The sequence below is a fragment of the Aulonocara sp. 'chitande type north' Nkhata Bay genome, linkage group LG6 (genome assembly GCF_057382095.1).
Source record: "Aulonocara sp. 'chitande type north' Nkhata Bay isolate Kocher_YH1m ecotype deep benthic linkage group LG6, A_spYH_male_GT1.1, whole genome shotgun sequence".
Lineage (NCBI taxonomy): Eukaryota > Metazoa > Chordata > Actinopteri > Cichliformes > Cichlidae > Aulonocara > Aulonocara sp. 'chitande type north' Nkhata Bay.
This window is the reverse complement of record NC_141349.1, coordinates 25,878,801-25,897,275: the sequence shown is the minus strand read 5'-3', so window position 1 is coordinate 25,897,275 and position 18,475 is coordinate 25,878,801. Positions and strand designations below refer to the sequence as shown.

The 18,475-nt window shown below is 40.4% G+C and overlaps 1 protein-coding gene across 2 annotated transcripts; it reads right to left on the bottom strand.

Annotated features, from left to right (window-relative positions):
• Positions 1–6,672: 6,672 nt before the first annotated feature.
• Positions 6,673–17,798, bottom strand: crmp1 (collapsin response mediator protein 1). 2 transcript variants are annotated; one of them, XM_086295895.1, is made up of 14 exons: positions 16,421–17,798; positions 14,599–14,687; positions 14,180–14,364; positions 13,874–14,038; positions 13,364–13,425; positions 13,181–13,261; positions 12,318–12,386; positions 12,107–12,227; positions 11,876–12,032; positions 10,241–10,382; positions 9,979–10,149; positions 8,744–8,923; positions 8,082–8,247; positions 6,673–7,968 (listed from the first exon to the last, which is right to left on the bottom strand). In XM_086295895.1, exons 1-14 carry the CDS (start codon positions 16,769–16,771, stop codon positions 7,877–7,879), a joined length of 2,031 nt encoding a protein of 676 aa, XP_086152021.1. In that variant the 5' UTR covers positions 16,772–17,798; the 3' UTR covers positions 6,673–7,876. The 2 variants fall into 2 exon arrangements, with proteins under 2 accessions (XP_086152021.1, XP_086152022.1); XM_086295896.1 differs by lacking the exon at positions 16,421–17,798 and adding an exon at positions 15,584–16,411.
• Between the last annotated feature and the right edge of the window lie 677 nt (positions 17,799–18,475).

Here is an 18,475-nt window from a genome sequence, read left to right as displayed (position 1 = left end):
TCTTTTGTTTTTGGATGTCACTCAAAATATCGTCACGTTCTAAAGAGAACTAGCAGACTTTTTTGTTTATTGCACGGATGCTGGATGCAGCTCAAATATGCACTGCAGGGGCCTATGGGACTATCAGTAGTAGGACGAAAGCACAGCTGGCTCAGTAATTTGCCTGGATGCAGTCAATCCTCTGTTATGCCCAAGAAGCGGTCTGTACTCTTTCAAGGGATGGGAAGTCATTGCATTGTTATGGCACCTGTTCAGACTTGTGTAAACTCCACGTACACACAGCCACTGTTTTACATTTCTGTGATTTCATCGCCTGCAGCAGAAAATCGGAAGACATGCATAATTTCAGCCTCAGAAGCTCAATATTACATCCCTTTGGTTTACTCCCAGAGCAGATGGCAGCAGCAGCATGCAGGTCTCTGTTGGTCTCTGTGAAGGTGATGTTGTCTGGATTCAGTTCATCTGTACTAGAAGCTAGAAAATGTTCTTTTCAAATATATATATATATAGTCTGCATGATGTAAATTAAAAATCTCCAAGCAAATAAAGTTTGAGTGCGAAGATCAAATAAATGTCAAACTATGTGCTATTACTAGTCTGCTTTATTGCTTTTACAAAATACCCCTATCTGTTACATGCGACATAAAATTAAAATCTTTGACATTTCAGATTGCATATGATGAACATCTTTCTGACCTTTACATTTTTTATGATCATAGAAAGGGTAAGTGGCTCCACTGTTTCTAAAGCAAGCCCCAGCACTGCTCTCCCTGCAGCATTTAAAAACTGTTTATTTTTCATAATTATCACTTTCACACCTGGTCTCCCTAAAACACAACATGGTGTTTTAGGACTTTAGATGGCAAACACAAATAAACTCTGGGACACTATAACGAATGCAACTGATGCACAGAGAGTGCAAAAGCAACCCCAATAAAGCAAACTCACTAAACAGCGCTTCCTTTGAGAAAACACTTGAGAACAAGTGATATCAGTCTCCAGATGAAACGTGGAAATTAAGTGAAGTAGAAGTAGCTGTTATTGTTGAGGACCACAATAAAGGGAAATGAGCCTCCAAGGAAACACAGATGGGTGTAGATATTATACAGATGCAGCATAATTAATCGTATGTAGCGTTTGGATGTACATGGCTTTTTGTCGTGCTAGTTGATATGTTTTGCGTAGCATTTATTGCTTACTTTAAGATATCATGTGACATCTGTGAAAGTTCGCTGACTAATGCTGTGTGAAACTAATATGAGACAGTCTGTGGTCCATGCTGTTCCATGTTAATGGAGCAGGAGAAAACTACATAATGGCTGCTTACTGTGTAGTTCACTACACTCATGCATCGGGATAAGTGATGTTTAAAACAGACTCACAGTGGATCACTGCCAGTCAATGCAAAGTTGTTCTGAGTGATAACCTTTATCCTGACATATCTATCTCAGTGTTAGTGCTCTTTTCCAGGATCACACTGCTCCAATCCATGGTCCCCAATGTGTAAAAAATATATTGTCAGTGATATGCTATCTCCTTCGCAGTCACCAGTCACTCTCCGCTCAAACCCCTGTTAGAGATTTTGGACCGCCTTGTTAGACAGCACTCTCCATCGCCATCATCAAAACACTAAATGAGGAAATATCTTCTGGTAAAACGGTGCTCTATCCCTCCAATGGAGTTTCAGACATTTTTATTGCCAGGGGCCCTCACATAGGCTGGGAAACTGTCTGGGGTGTACTGCACTTGTCTCCTGATGAAAGCTGTCTCCACCACCCTGAAATGGGTAAGCTGTTAAGAAAATGGGTGGATGGATGTTATTGCCAGGGCACGTTCAGGCTGTTCTGGCATTGCGTGGTCACCCAACAACAAACTAAGGGACTTTATGCGGGCTTTTCTTTTCAATTGTGGCCCATCTATAGCCTCTCTTTCATGAGTATTTGTCACTGTTAAGAGCCTGCCAGCTATAATATAAAAGTTGTGAAGGAGCACACGCTGCCATCCAGATGAAGTCCTTTCCAGGGAAAGGCCTCGCTTATTGTGATCTGGCAAAACAATGCTAAACCACATTCAGAATGAATAACACCAGCATGCATGGCACAATATTAAAGGAGTCCAGATGAAAATCCACCCTGCCTGAAGTCCAGACATGTCACCCTTTGAAAACATTTGGCACATTATGAAATGAAAAACAACAAATGAGGCCCCCAAACTGTTGAGCAGCTGAAATCCTAAACAGGCATTTGAAAAGATCGCTCTTCCAAAGCTAATTGCTCTATGTTCCCCAATACTAAGTGGGCACTTTTAAAAGAAGAGGTAATAGGGGATGCAATACAATGATAAAAATGCCGCCTGTCACAACTTTTTGAAATGTGATGCTGTGGTGAAATTTTAAATATAGCATTTATATGTTCTTTAGCCATCCCTTCTTTCATTTGAAATGCAGTGTGTGCTTAAAAAGTTTTAGGAAAATATTCAAGTTGAAGGTAAAAGAGGAAGCGTGCAGACCTAAATAACATCTAACATATCTGAAAGTTATGTCCTTAAGAAACCGGGGGACAGTTCCTGAAAGACCTGAGACAGGATCTGAGACATGCATCTGACCCGTATTCTATTCACCAAAAGCTCATCCGAAATTGTTCACTGGAAGTGATGGCTGTCAAGAAGCAGTTCTTAAGGAAGGGAAGAAGGAAGAAAAGAGTGAGGTATGCCAGCAGAACACTATCAGTCATGGATTGGTTTCCCCAGAGCCCGGACCTCAGCATTATTGAAGCTATGTGGGTTCGTCTTGACAGAGAACAGAACAACATCCAAAGAAGAGCCTTGGATCTTCTTCAGATAGCCTGGAGAACTATTCCTGAAGACTATATAAAAAAAATTACAAGGCAGCTTGCCTAACAGAGTTTATTCTTTGTTGAAGAATAAAGGCAGTCATACCAAATATTAACTTTCAGGCTCATTAAAATTTTACAAGCTATGTTTTTACCATATACACTATATGTCCGTCTATCTATTTCACTTAATCCTTGCACCTATTTCCCATTTACCCAGCAAAACATAAAGAAATGAGCAGCAGCTTGAGACTTTTAAACAGTACTAGATATTTGTTTTACAAACAACAAACACTGATAGTTTGCATATTTGATATGTTACCTTTGTTCTACTTTTAATTAAATGTAAAGTTATTCAGAGTCAGAGTTCTGTTTTTGTTTGTTTTTTAAACAGTGCTCCATCTTGTTAGAAATAGGATCATCATACTGTTTAATCACATGCACCTTTTACTTGAAGGTAATAATAATAAATCATCTTTATTAAACAACAATTAATCAATGACTATATATGAAGGATGTTTACTTTGATTATACAACCATTATATGGGAGTAGCTAATCGATAACAGGTAATTTGTAAATGTAAAATGGAGAAATATGGAGAAATATGATGAGAGGTCAAATGTGACATGATATTTGGATACAAACTATAACATGATATTCAAAATCCCCATATACCAGTACTGTTTTCTAAATGTTGCCAATACAAACAAAGGCAGTAGACTTTTAAGTACAGCTTTAAAGATAAAAGACACTTTGTGAAAGTTTAACCTTATAAGATGAGATCAGAGGTCCAAAGAAACAAGATATTTAGCGTTGTAGATCAGTCTCTATATCTTAAGTAACATAGTTTTTAGTAGATATTTAGCATTATTATCACTTTGTCCTTCAGATCAATCGAGTTTGAAGGAGAGGTTAGAGGTCAAATTTTACATGATATGTTGAATCTCTATGCCATATCTCTGTGAAGGTTCTCAATCTCAATCACCTTTATACTATATGTTAGACCACACTTGTAAAAATTATAGTTTCTATGTTATAAGGCTTTTTTATAAGCTGACCTCGGCGTATGTGAGGTAAATTTTAATGGATTGTTGACCCCATGCTTGAAATATCATGTTTACAGACACTACCAAAAAATGTAACCTCCTTGGTGGCAGAAACAAACCTTATTTCTACTTAATGCATTATTAGTTACATAATTAATATAATCTTAAGAAAAAAATGATTTTCATTATTATTATTTTTTTAAACTTACAATTAATTTACATATTTTGTAAAAAATTAAAATCAATAGCTTTCTTTGATTCAACTTGTAACTTTATTCCAAATACAATGCAAATTGTTATTTAACAGCTTATTTAACAATATTTTGATTTTGATATAAAGTAAACATTATTTGTGTTGTATTTTTGTGATGAAACTGATATAAAATACTTGAAATAACACAAAAACCAGCCAGCCCAGAGACATAACCTCTCCACCATGTCCTCTGTCTGCCCTGGGGCCTTCTTTACATGTCCAAAACACCTCACCTTGAAGGCACAGACAGGGCATCCCAGTCAGTCACCCAAACTACCTCAATTGGTGCCTTTCTATGTGAAGGAGTAGCGGCATCCAAATGAATATCTCTAAGGCTGCACACAGACCCCCTTCATAGGAAACTCATCACAGATGCTTGCATCTGTGATCTTATTCTTTCAGTCACTACACAGAGCTCCTGACCATATGGGACGGTATGGTCACATTAGCCGTCAAATTGACTGATTCTCTCAGCTCTCTTTTCACCACAGCAGACTGGTGTAGCATCCACATCACTGCCAAGACTGTACCAGTCTGTCTGTCAATCTCCTGCTTCACTCTGCTTTCACCCGTGAACAAACACCGAGGTACTTAAACTCCTCCACTCGGGACAGCACCTCGTTCTGGGCACTCCACTCTTCCGTCAGATAAAGGTGACACCTTTGTCAAGTAGATTGTCCAGCCAAATATTGGACAGTCACATCGGCAGATGGAATTTTCTTCACTCCCAGGAGGGATTGTGGCTTGCAATATAACAGCATCAGCTGTCCTTTTCATGTGTGGCATAACCAGGGCATCTATCTGTCTCAAGTAGATCTGGCAATGTCTCCAATGTTCTGATGACTTCCAGTCTGGGAAGTTCCCCATCAAGATGATGAATGCAGTAATAGCATCTAAGTTGACACATGACAGGTACCCCTGCCTCCCTTGATATTATGTGATACTTTAACTTAGGACAAACAATAACTGAATAAATCAGTTTGCTAAAACTGCAACGGCAGAATTGGGTTCTTTTTAAAACATCTGTATTTAAAAAAAAAAAAAAACACTAATCAAAGCAGAAATAGAAAGCAATGATGTGGCATCATTAGAAACACATTAACTGACAAAATCATAAAATACCTGAAAGATTGAAAAAAGAGATATAACAAAAATATAACTCCTGGGGCTTCATAGAGCCCAGTTAGTGGGATGACAGTTAAGGATACACTTAAATTAACTCTGGGAAATTATGCCTCAGATGTGCATAAAAATACTGCTAAAAAACCTCATTGGTACTGATCTACTCCATCATAAAGTGAAAGGACATCTTTTAGAAATACACTTTTACTCAGACTACTCTGAAGTAGCACAGCTTTCCAGCACAACCCAACATTCTGCCATCATAGACATGAAAGGCTTTTTCGTCAGACATGGAACCCCACTGTGTGCCTGCTGTCACTATTGACTGTAAGCTGGATAGGCTGTAAAGCAGCAAGAGCCATGTGTACTGACAAAAAAACATCCAGAACGCCCTCTGCTGACCTTTTCCATATTGCACACAGATACAGAAGAAATCCAATGTTAAAATACAGCTTCTCTAAATTTTGAAAAAAGAAACCTAAATCAGACTTTTTTAGATTCTTTCTACTACATCCTGTTATACCAAACGTTTTTGTAATGTGCCAAATTTCACAATATGCTAAAAAGGTTAGCACTGTTGGTTCACAGCAAGAGGGCCCTGAGTTCGACTCTGCCAACTGGCCGGGGTCTTTCTGTGTGGAGTTTGCATGTTCTCCCCGTGTCTGCGTGGGTTCTCTCCAGGTACTTCTTTGCACAATCCAAACACATGCAGTTAGTGGGGTTGGGTTAATCGGTGTATCTAAATTTCCATGTGAATGGTTGTTTGTCTCTCCATGTTAGTCCTGCATCAGATTGGTTTTCATTCAGTCTTGATCTATAAAAAATGTAGTGTTCTCATTCCTGTACTCATTTCTTTTCAGTTTAGCAACTTTTTCTACTGTGATTTATAAATTGTAATAATAAATTATATAATTATATTTATAAATCAGTTTTTCAACCTTTTGCATGTGTAAACCTTTTTGGGGGGGATTGTATCTAATGCTTTTAACAGCAACGTTACCTAAATCTTTCTGATTAACTACATGCAGTTTATGTTGGCAGCGACTTTCCTGTATAACAGTGACTCTGAAGATTATTAGATTATTTTTATATGCATAACACAGTATTTAACTGAGCCTCTATAAAAGGAAATTTATCTCCAATCTTAAACAAAATACAATAAAGTGAAAGAATTATAATTGTGCTTTAGTTTGTAACCATTACAACCTATCAAAACTGGCTGTTCTAAAGTTTCCTTTCAAGGTGTATTACAATAAATAAGGCCTTTGATTTAACCTGAGAAAATGCATTCAGTAATTCTAAATTTAGAAAAGACAGAGACAGATCGTGAAAAATTATATTCAATCATCTGAATTTTGATTACGATCAGAATAACAAATGATATTACTAATAACTCACAGTGTGTTTGTCTTACCATCATTTTTGACAACAGTCCAGTCTTTATTAAGTGGTTTTATTGGTGACAACAGACAAGAGTAAACAAAACAGAGAAACACTAAATGTACTATAATGAGGAAAATGCCCAGAAATAAATAACTGAAACAATAAAAGATTTAAAAAATAAAAATAAAAAAACCTGTTCAGAAGTTCTTTTTCTGCAGTGAGTTTAGCATGTCATTACAACAAAGTTCTTATTCTGGTGGGAGTGATTGGCAGCAAACTAAGCACGCACACTGAGAAGTCTACATTATGTAGGTACATCAATCTAGAACTTAATTTAGTTCACTTGTTTCTGTTTTCACTTTGACTGCTTATCTACTTTCACACAGAGTGTAAGAGAGTACTGACACATTTGCATATAGTATCTGGTGGTGGAGAAAAAAATGCATTCCTTTCAAAATTTACAGTAATTTAAATTGCATGAATATGTTTTTAACTAGGTAACAACTGCCTCTGCCCACAGTGGATGTCGTTAGGGTTTTCAAACCATACATACACCAATATAAGAATATGCTTGTGCTGTTGAATACAAATGTGCTTTGAGTTCATTTTAAAGTGTTCCTCCATTGCAACAATAAACCACAAGTAGTGTAACATCTAAAGACGCGTCCATGCAGTGTAACTGATCCGCTTGAGCCACAATGAAACAAATATTGCCAAGATATTAGAACCAGATGCAGAAAAAAATCTGACAATTCTTGAGCCGTCCACCATGTGGGTGGAAAGGAGCACCATGTCAGACCCACACGGTAAGATGTGGGAGGTGAGGAAGAATAAGAAGGAAGTCATGCTCACAGGAAATAAGTTTATGACATAACACTTGGGCGACGGGTTGGTTGGAGGGGGTCCAACACTGAATCTGTGTGTGTGTGTGTGTGTGTGTGTGTGTGTGTGTGTGTGTGTGTGTGTGTGTGTGTGTGTGTGTGTGTTTGTGTGTGTGTGCCTGGAACGTGACTTTTTATTGATTTGAATTATTTAGCTGATTGTAACTCACACACCTTTTTTGGATTAGAAGTAGAAATGTGCTTTTTTTGTTCTGAGTGACCATGACAAACCGATATAACAGAAACGGTCACGTTATGCCAAAAAAATGCAAAGGTATTCATTCAGTCGTACACATACACTCGCACACACTCAGTAGGTGAAGCGTCGCACCAGCCGTGCTTCATATGTATTCAAGTATTCAGCCAAGGCTGGTGATGTTGGAGCGACCACCCGGGGGTGCTACAATGCGGTGGCCAGAGCGACGTGGGATATTGTCATCAATCTGTGCACCTAAAATGAGGACAAAATTTATATATTAGATGGCTCTAATTGCAAAAGAAATCAATTTTGCATAACTGTGTATTTAGAGTACATTCTGTTTGAAAATATATTACTTTTCTTACCTGAAAGGCTGAAGTTGGACTGGTGAAGATTACGTATTGGTGGTGGCTGGTGAGAGGTGGGAGAGGTTTTGGCTGACGGTGAAGGAGTAATGTATTTGGGAGTCGGAGCAACATCATATACAGGGCCATCATATATCCCCCGAGTTACACCCTGCTTACGCTTTACCTGGGCAGAAAACAGACAGAGACACAAACAAGCCAACCTATTATTCATTCTTTAGAAGCGAATGGCCTGCAGCACATTAGTCTCCATAATGCGGGACTAATTGGCTCATTTGTATTTTGCCTGAATCACCTACTGGTGAAAAAAGAGAGAATAATGATCATGTTTCTAATCAATTCAGCTCCTGTTTTGTTTTGTTTTTTTCTTTTTCATTATCATAACATAATAATCTGTACAAAAGGTAAAAATAAACATCCCAAATTCCTCCAACCAAGGTTAGGTTGTACAATTATTTAATTTACAGAGTCTTCTTCAAATCTTTATTTGCCTCATTTTGGGGGCATATTTAAATTTTTACCTTTTTATGAGGACTTGCAGCAAGATAAGGAAAAGAAATCCTCAAACATCTACTATCCAATTAATCTTTCAATGAAATTTTTCAATGTGACATTTATAACACTGTTTTTTAAGTATTTTTAAAATCTTCTAAATACTCTACCTCATTCCTGAACTTTACACGCTGGTAAGCATAATCTGGGAAGGGTTTGCGTGGAATAAATCGACCGGTGCCCTGCTGAGCATGCAGCTTTCCTTCTTCATACACCACCTGGCCTTGAATCAGCACCAGCACTGGACCTCCGCGACATTCCAGACCCTCGAAGATGTTGTATTCTGCAGCCTGTGCAGAGAGAAAATATGAGACAAAGAAGTACAGAAAACAGAGGATTATTTGATTTTTCCAAATACTGTACAGTGTTTAGCCTCTCTATGCAGTCAGGGCAAGCTTGTTTTTTATCATAGGGTTTAATAGATGCAGCAAAATGCAGCATATGAGAAGATGGGGGATAAATAAGTGGGGGGCAAGGGGATACGGGGGGTGACTGTATAAATTCAGGGGGATGGGCGGAGATATAACAAAATGGGTGAGGGGTGAAGGGAGATTATAATTTAAATCTGGCTTCAGTCTGGATTAGGGTCTTTGGGAGTGGCAGAACAGACCAATAAATGAACTACTGTGTATTGAGTTACATTTTTGAAAGCAATTTTGTTTTACCATTTGCCTATAGCTCATTTTGTTTTGCAGATAGATTTTGTCTTATCCTTCACACAGACACAGCTGTCTGTGTGATAGCTGCTGCTGTTGAAAAAGGTGAAAAGGCTTCATCTGTGATGCTTAAAGGATTAAAACAACAATGTCCTGATAATCCACGGTCCACAGCGTGAACTCGGGAGCATGGTTATTGTTCCGTGTCATTTTCAGTAGACTCGGTGTCGGTTTCACAATACGAAATTTCACTTGCCATCTCTGATTTTGAGAGAGAAATGTACAAAATGCACATTTGACCGCACATTTGCTCAGACCCGAACACAATAAGAATGAACAGCTATTCATGTGTAAACTCTGTCTCATCTGCCTTTACGAAATATTATTTTAATTAATTTAGGAAAAAACTTTTAAAACATTGAGGCTTACTATTTTGGTTCTAGCACACATATATGATATATACTGAGTAAAATAAAGCTAGACTTGACTTATTATTCAGGTTTCTGTTCCCCTCCTGTGATCTTCCACATGGTTCTTATCCTATTTTACACTCTGCAGTCTCCCATGAAACCTTCTGTTGTGCAGCCTCTGTCTAGACCTCCCCCCTTATTTTATTAGTTCTTCTCCCTCTCTCCGATTTACCCACCCTCTCTTTTCCCTCATCATCTTTCTTTTCTTTTTGTCCTCACCGACTGCTGGAGTTTGGCAGTGATGGTTTTGACGCTGTCAGGGTCCCAGATGACAATGTCTGCATCAGAGCCCGCAGCTATCCGACCCTTACGTGGGTACAGATTGAAGATTTTAGCAGCGTTGGTGGATGTGACTGCCACAAACTGGTTTTCATCCATCTTCCCCATGGCCTAAGGGAAAAAGAAGTGGATGTTTAGAGTGCTACACAAAAACCTCACACCTACACAAAAGAAACAACGAAAACATGCCCTCATTGCTCACCACTGCCTTTTCCCAGACAAAGCCCATTCTCTCCTCGACGCCGTTGATTCCTTCGGGGATCAAGGTGAAGTCATCTTTACCAATAGCTTTCTGGGAGGTGCTGTAAGCGCAGTGAGAACTGCCCACCACCTGGAGGTCCCCACTGTATCAAGGCAACAAAATGAAGTGAAATCATCAGCAAACACTTAAGGATGCAGTCATTGACTTGTCTAATGTTAAAAGGTTCCCTGACAAATTGCTAAAAGTTTTAAACCCCTCAGAGAGCTCAGTCTGTAGAAATAGCAACAAATCAATAAAATAAAAATGTTTACGTTAAAAAAAAAAAGACAGAATGAAGAAGACACATACAGAGAAGTTATTTTTTAACCACTAGCCACCAGGTGTCCTCACTGAGCATGTAAGGTAAAGTATGTCAAGTCATGCAGTGGCCTATTGCAGAAAAACAGCCAACTGAACTACAGAGAATGGTGCAACACAGCTGCAGTATCAGTCCTTTAAACATTAACTAGATTAATGCTCAGTCTGGTCTGCATCATTAAAGAAAGCCAACAAGACTTATGCTCGCTTTAGCTCTGAATAAATAAGGCTGAATCCGGCTGATAAAGAATTGTGATTGTCACGGTTCAGTTATAAGACCTTTAATTTATTTGTTAATTACAGTGATTACTCCGTGTTAGTGAGCTGTGGGATCGTCACCTTAATGCCAAGAAAGTGCTTATTATGTAAATAATGGGCTTCACTGAAATCTGAGGAGGAAAAAAAAGCTGTTCTTGTGTTCATGTCTCCGAAAAGAACCTAAGGATACACCCCGTTGTTTCAGGAGTGGCTCAAAGAAAACAGCAGTATCACACCACCGGCTTGACAGCATGGACCCGCCTTGAGAAGTAGGAGCTTCAGACGAAGGGTGGAGAAACAGAGGAAGATAGAGGAGGAGGAGAAGGAGGAGGGAGGCACTCGGTAGCCAAGGCAACAGATAATAGAGGTTTCAGTGCTATTTGTGGAATCGGGGGCATTTTAAAATGTGCAGCTGGAAGTTCTCCGCATTGTGTGTGTGTGATATGTGTGACGGGTGCGAGTACTGTGTCTGAGGTAATACCTGAGGTGAGTTTGGCCTTGACTTGCACTTATGCATAGGTACAAGTTAACCAACCATTATCGTGTGCTTGACTGAATATACAGTAAAGTGGCTTCCAAATGATTATGTAGTCCTTAGTCTGTAATTAAGTCTCTCTTCTCTTCTGCCTCTCCTCACACCTTCACCTTCTCTCCATCTGTTCTTCTGTTTCACTGAAGTTTGATCTAAAATTCTGCATAACACTAGCAGCTGTTTGTGGCATGAATACCAAAGAGTGTGTAGGGGTAAAACGTAAGAGTCTCCTTTTGTGTCTTCGATCCTATTTGCATTTCACATTGAGCAGAGGTCATACTGTAGCTAAATTAAGCTTTTGTCTGCCTTTACATAAATACTAAAAGTTTTTGCCTGTTTTAGGGTTTATGAAACACTCTTGACACTGCACATTTTCTCAGACTTCATACAAACTACTTGTTGTAAAACTCTGGAGTCTTCTATAAATTAAATTACTACAGTTTTTAGCAATATCCATTCACTGTTTAAAAAGAAAAAGTGAGACGTACCAGGCCAGCAGGGTGTGAAGATGGTCCGGGGTTGTCTGGTCAGGACTTAAAGGTGGAGAGGTCACGTAGGCAGCAGCCTTGGCCCAGTTTTTGCTCCAGTAGTGCGAACCATCAGTGGCCAGGCTAGCTGTAATTGGCTCTCCGAAAACCACCGAACCTGAGAAGAATAGTAGAATGGTTAATTTCATCCTTAATAAAGACAGAAAAGGACATTATATGATTAAGAACTACCTTTCCTCCGGGCCTGGGTGATAGTGTCAGCTGCACTCTTGCTCATCACCTTTGTGATGTAAACAGGACAGTTCACACGATTGCCAAGAGTGATGGCACGGAACACCGCCTCAGCCTCCAACTGCACAGGAAGGGAATAAACTAGAGCCAAGAACCTATACAGTGGCAGGTGAATTGATTAACAGTGAAGCTATGGGGGAAAAAAAATCACCTCTTCGGGACGACTAAGAGGATGGCCTTCTGGGCCAGTAATTCCCATTCCAAGTATTTTTTGCTGTTCCTGCAAAAAAAAAAAAATTTATAAGAATAACAAAAGAATGTCAGAATTATCTTCACATGCAATGCAATCACTGACAGCTGTACATACAGTAACTGTACAGCCATGTTTGAATGCCTCTGATGAGATTTCAGGAATTAGAAATAACAAATCTTTTGGCCTGTCAAGCTAAAATAAATATGCAGTGTAATCTTCGAAAGCCAGCGCACAGCTGGAAGATTAAGCACATTTCAGTTTCTCTGAAAACCTGGATGACAACCAGATCCCCACCCTGCTCCCTTTTTAGTGTTTGTTTGTTCTCTATGGGGTTGATATGAATTTTCATCACCTATCTCCCTATTTCTCTTACAGTTAGTTTAACAAGCGTGTCATGATCATTCATCAGCACTGCAATTATCTTCCATTACCCTGATTCATCTTCACATACATCAAAGTTTTTGCCATAATTGTCTCATTAATCTGGGCCATCATTTCCATGACCACAACTAATACTTGCCATCACTTCTGCTAGCTATATCAGCACCTTCACCCTCACCAACTTAATCACCATTACATAATCATCATCCTCATTAGAATAATAATGGTCAACTTTAATGGTGGCCTAAGATAAACATGTCATTCTCAACTGCAGCTGCAGTTGCAGGCGTATTAATCCTTGCTTTCTCTTTCTGAGAGATGCAGCATTATGTAACAAGAATATCTCTAAGCTGTGGTGCATGCTGGAGAGAGCAAAAAAAAAGGCAGCAGCACTTACCTACATAATAAGATATCCTTTTTCAGCAGGCAGTAGCACTTACCTGAGCAATAAGATCACCATTTTCAGCGTGAACTAACACCACAGCACCCAGCTGCTTCAGAAATGAGAATGCCTCATACAGCTAAAAGACAAGAACACCAATTTTCAGATTTCTACTGTTAAAAACAGAAGCCAGAAGATTCGTACAGTACAGATTCGTGGAATTTATGAGTATAAAACATACCTCTGAATCGGTCATCTGGTACACATCCTTATAAGCCATGTATACTTGAAAGGAGTTGATACCTGGCAACAGAAGAAACAATGAACGGCTTCATAATGAGAAAGTAAATACTCAGGAGCGTGGATAATAAAGACAAACTGTGAGTGAGTAGGAATGGGAAGCAGTGCGTGTTTGTGTCTAGCCAAATAATACAACTCCTAGAAGGAAGCTGGACACACAAGCAGCTGGTTTATCTCGTATGGTGACTTTTAAAGCTGCCCCAGAAGAAAATGCTAATTTTTCTACTCAAACAGATTACAAGTGAAATTTGCACATGGCCACAATGACAGCAGTGAGAACAATGGCTCTCTATAGTGTCTTGACTCTAAGAGGATTCAGCACTTTAGCCAAATTGTTTCTAAATCTGTCCCTATTGTTCTTGTGAAATGTGCCCAAACTAGGGATTGAAACAAGAACTGCAAGAAAGGCCACATCTCTAAAATATCATAAAATAATTAAAAATGGACGTACCTTTGTCCTGCACCAGAAGCTCCAACTCATCTTTAACATTTTCATTCCACTGGGGGATGTCTACGTGCAGAGAGTAATCACAGCAGGCTTTCTTGTCTGCGGCCTCCTGCCAGCGCTCAAACGCCTCCAGCAAACTGTCACCAGGCTGAGGGGCTACATGGTCAACTGAAAATTAGGAAGGGCACAAGGCATAGAAAAAAGAAAGAGCGTAATCAGTATTTTGAAACACTTAAAGACAAATGTAGATATGGTATGTGCTATACTGTAGCTGACACTTGCTGACTAAGTCTAAGCATTCACACTCACTGATCATAGTGGTGCCCCCAGCAAGTGCAGCCTTGGTGCCCTGAAAGAAGTCATCAACAGGCTGTGTGCCCAGATAGGACTTCATCAGGCAGGTGTTAACATCTATTCCACCTGGTATCACCATGCGGCCATTGGCCTCGATCACCTTGACTCCCTCAGGGACAACCAGGTTCTCCCCCACCTGCCTACCCAGGATAAGATGTGCAAAAACAGATGAATTGATGAAAGGGAAAAGGAAGCCAAATTATGGAGGTGTGAAGATTATGGAAAAGATTTGTCATGGCAAAATACACATGGGAATGCAAAAGGGTTGAGAAGATGGAAAAGAACACAAAAAGAAAGAAAGAGCAAAGAAATGTAGAAAACAGCCTGTGCAGTGCTTAAAACAACACGCTCATACAATGTCCCCAAATACGCACTTGATGAGCCCGTCTTCAATGTAGACATCTGCATAGAAAGACTGGTCATCATTAACAACTCGCCCTCCTTTGATCAGCAGCCTTTCACTCTGCAGGGGAAAAGCACAGAAAGGGAGATCAGGGAGGGAGAGGTTGAACTTAGTCCTGACATTTTGATATATTGCACAATCAGTTATGTAATCCATGGCTTTATAGCAATATAACATGATGTGGTGTAGTGTGGACAGAAATGCATGGCCACACAAGAGCTGTACCTGAATGGGGCGCCAAAAAAAAGTATCTTTCTGTTATTTCAATTATGCAATCAAATACTGAACATTCACAAACAGGGTGTTGAAACCAGCACGTTTTTTGTGAGACCACCACGTGTCCACACCTTCTACTACTACGGATGGTGCCTGGCAACAGCATTAGGAAGATGTTACGTCTCCATGGTAACCAGTGATCAAGCAGAGTTTGGCATGACGACAGCTGACGGCTTGCCGAAAAATCAACGTCTTTGACTAATGAGAAGGCAAAAGGGGGGAAGAATATGCAGACATTATTTGTGTCTTAACCTTCAAATTCAATGTGTAACTCTAGGCTTAAGATCCATTAGACACTGGATAATTCTCAAATAACAGACGTGCCAAATGTGTAAAATCCACGCTTGAACACAGACTGAAAAGGATGCACGTCGTTTGTTAAAATCTAGCTTCACATTTCGTTGCTTTTAAGCAAGCAATTGTCACTTGCTCGACTCCAGTTTCGATCGCACACGTCAACCGAGTTAATCTCTCTGACAGGCAGCGAGATTATACAACATTATCCAACCAGGAGCGAGAAAACGCGCTCAAACACAACGCACTGTCACCTTTCTTTGGCGTGCAGTTTCTCGTAGGGGCAGCATGAGAAAGCCTTAAGTGAGGTAACTTTCAGTAGGAATTTAATCCGTATTCATGCATACATGACTGCTGGTCGCTGCTGAGCAGGCCGGCTCGCTTACCGTCAGATGGGGGATGCTGTTCTTGGACCCAGACATGCTCTTTCCGTCGCTCTGCCCCCTGGCAGTTAACTCAGAAGCGAATTATACCGACTCCGGCGCCCCTGCGCGGCTTCCTGCTCCCCTTTGTCTCCACTGATGTGATGTGGGTTTTGTTTCCGTGTGTGACAGAAAGCGAGCGATGAATCCGCCGCCGTACGGCTGCGTCAGGCTGCGTGGCGCGCGCACAGTGGAAGAAAGCTGACGTTCCTGTGGGCGCGCGCGTGAGGAAAAACTCACAGCCACCGTATTGCCTGACGACGTTCACGACACGGGGGGGAAAAGACAGCTATAGGCCGTATGTGAAGACACGAGCACCCTCACACCCACTACACACACACACATCTTACTTCAAAGCATAAACAATGCAGCGTGGAGGTTGGGTGGGGGTACATGTTGTCTGTCGCTGTCCGATTCAGCACCACGGCAAGCAAAAAATATGTGTTGCTTTGTTGCGCGCGTTTTGCGCCTTTTATTGAGAATTTAAGCTTAACGCAATCCATAATAGCCAAACTGCAATGCACCATAAAAAGTTCATAATTTATGCAAACTGACGCCTTTGTCAGGAAAATAACTCCTGGTTCCTGGTGTCCCAAAACGAAACCAGCATAGCTTTTTTTGGTGGTTTATGAGTAAAAATTAATTTTATCCTCTGCGTAGGCCAAAGGTTTAACCAAAGGTTAAAGTCTAGTGGCACTTACTGGTGCACTTCATTAATAAATTATAGTTAGGGAACGACGGAGCCATTGCACTATCAACATATGTCAACAAAAAGCCACAGATTGAAGCTGTCAGTCCTACCTTGCCATTAGGACTTTCCGTCCCCGATGAAAATCTGACCTCAGCACCACTGCGTGCTTCGTTTCTCTCTCCGGGCGAGCCGTTCAGCGACGACTCCCGGGCCTCGCTGGGCGTCTTGCTAATGGGGTCACCGGTGTCTAAGAGTCGTTCCCGGCTCCCGCTTCTCGGGGTGCGGCTACCTTTTCTCCCCACCGCGTAGTTTTCGAAGTCTATGGTCTTGCTCTCAAACGCCCCCTCGACGGAGCTGAACATACCATAGGTCTTCCGCTGGTTCGGCCCGGTGGTGATCGGCCCTGCTAGGTAGACAGGTAGCTCATCCTCCCGGTTCCACTGTCTTCTGCAGTCAGACATATTGGCTACAGTGGGAGACGCACACTTCCCCCCCAAGTCTGAAAGGATGGAGACGGCTTTGCTTATTTTACGTCTAACCGGGTCACAGTCCCGCCTCTCCAGGCAAGCGCACTCATTCGATGATGTGAACTGGAAAAGCAGCTCTCTTCGGGCAACCTAGAATCCTTCCTCTTCATACACACATGGTGCAGTGCTCCCGTTTTGACAGGACTGGTGGCGTGTCAGTGTGAACTAGTTTTAAAGTGAAGCATTCGTGCTGAAAGAATAAGTAAGCACATCTACAACTTACCCCGATAAATTTAGATTCGGTGTTTTGGCCTCTTTGTGGAGGACCTCTTTGTCTCTCTCCAGTGTGCCCCTTTCTCGTGTTTTAATGTGGGGGGTTGTGTCTGAGCAAGACACATCATTATCATCGGATTAAATCAGCATCATCTTTCCATCCACATCTGGGGGGGATCATCCACAAAGTCCATGTGCCTTAGGGGCTTAACTTCACACAAAGACCTGCTTTACATCAAAGACCATGCGAGCTAAACGAGAGCTAGCCTTTCTAGTTCCTTCATCTTCAATTATGGAGGCCTGCCCTTCCCAGGGCGCTCCATATGTACTCTCGGAAACGGGATGAGGGTGGGCGGCGGCTGTCCCTCAGCACTTGGACAGGTGGACCGCTACAAACATTAACACAGCAATAATACGTGCACACGCATTATTATTATTATTATTATTATTATTATTATTATTATTATTATTATTATTATTATTATTGAAGGAAACGGTTTCCAGGGCCTAATCCGTGGATCGACTTCCTTCGAGGCGTGGACGTCTATCAGCAGAGAATGTACCTTCACCTATCAGCAGAGAATGTCCCTTAGTCTGTAACACAGTCAAATATATTCTCAAGTAATATTCAAGCATGCCATTCAGCGTGTTAGTACGAGCTCGGGAGCAGCTTGGGAGAACAAGAAAACAGAGACTGCTTTAGATTGTCTTCCCAAAGTGACTCAACTTTATTCACAAGTACAACAGTTTATATGGTAAAATTCATGAGACAGCAGATTTATCAGTTTAAACCAGTACAGACCAAGATAAGGCAGCGTCTTCCTGCCCTTGGGTGAAGAAGCATCCTTTGTGTAGTGTATCAGTTCAGCTACAATTGTGATTATCTCAGCGACATATTTTCAAGGCACAAAACAAAGAGTTCTTACATTAGTGAAATCTGAAACAAACCATTTGGCCTTCAACAGGCGTCTAAAAGATTAAGAAACTAATGTAGCTGAGGGAGTGATCTCTGTGGTATTTCAACCTTGTACCAGCCTGTGATTCTCACACATCAATTCTTGGGTCAAAGAGAAAAACACTGAAACAAAGGGGCCTTATTGAATGACAGAGTTTTCCTGCATAATGTCACTATAAAACAATATCCAGTAAATGCTACCATGGTACTAAAATACCTAACAATTATTATTATTATTATTATTATTATTATTATTATTATTATTATTATTATTATTATTATTATTATTATTATTATTATGTATTTGTCCTCTTTAGTATACTGATACAAGTGTTTCTCTACTACATGCCTCATAATGATCAACTACACTGATGTAAAATCCTGTCTCTCCTTAATGAAATAATGAAAGGATCATAAATCCTCGTCTAATAGAACATCGGGTATTAATAACAATACGACATTTACTTTTG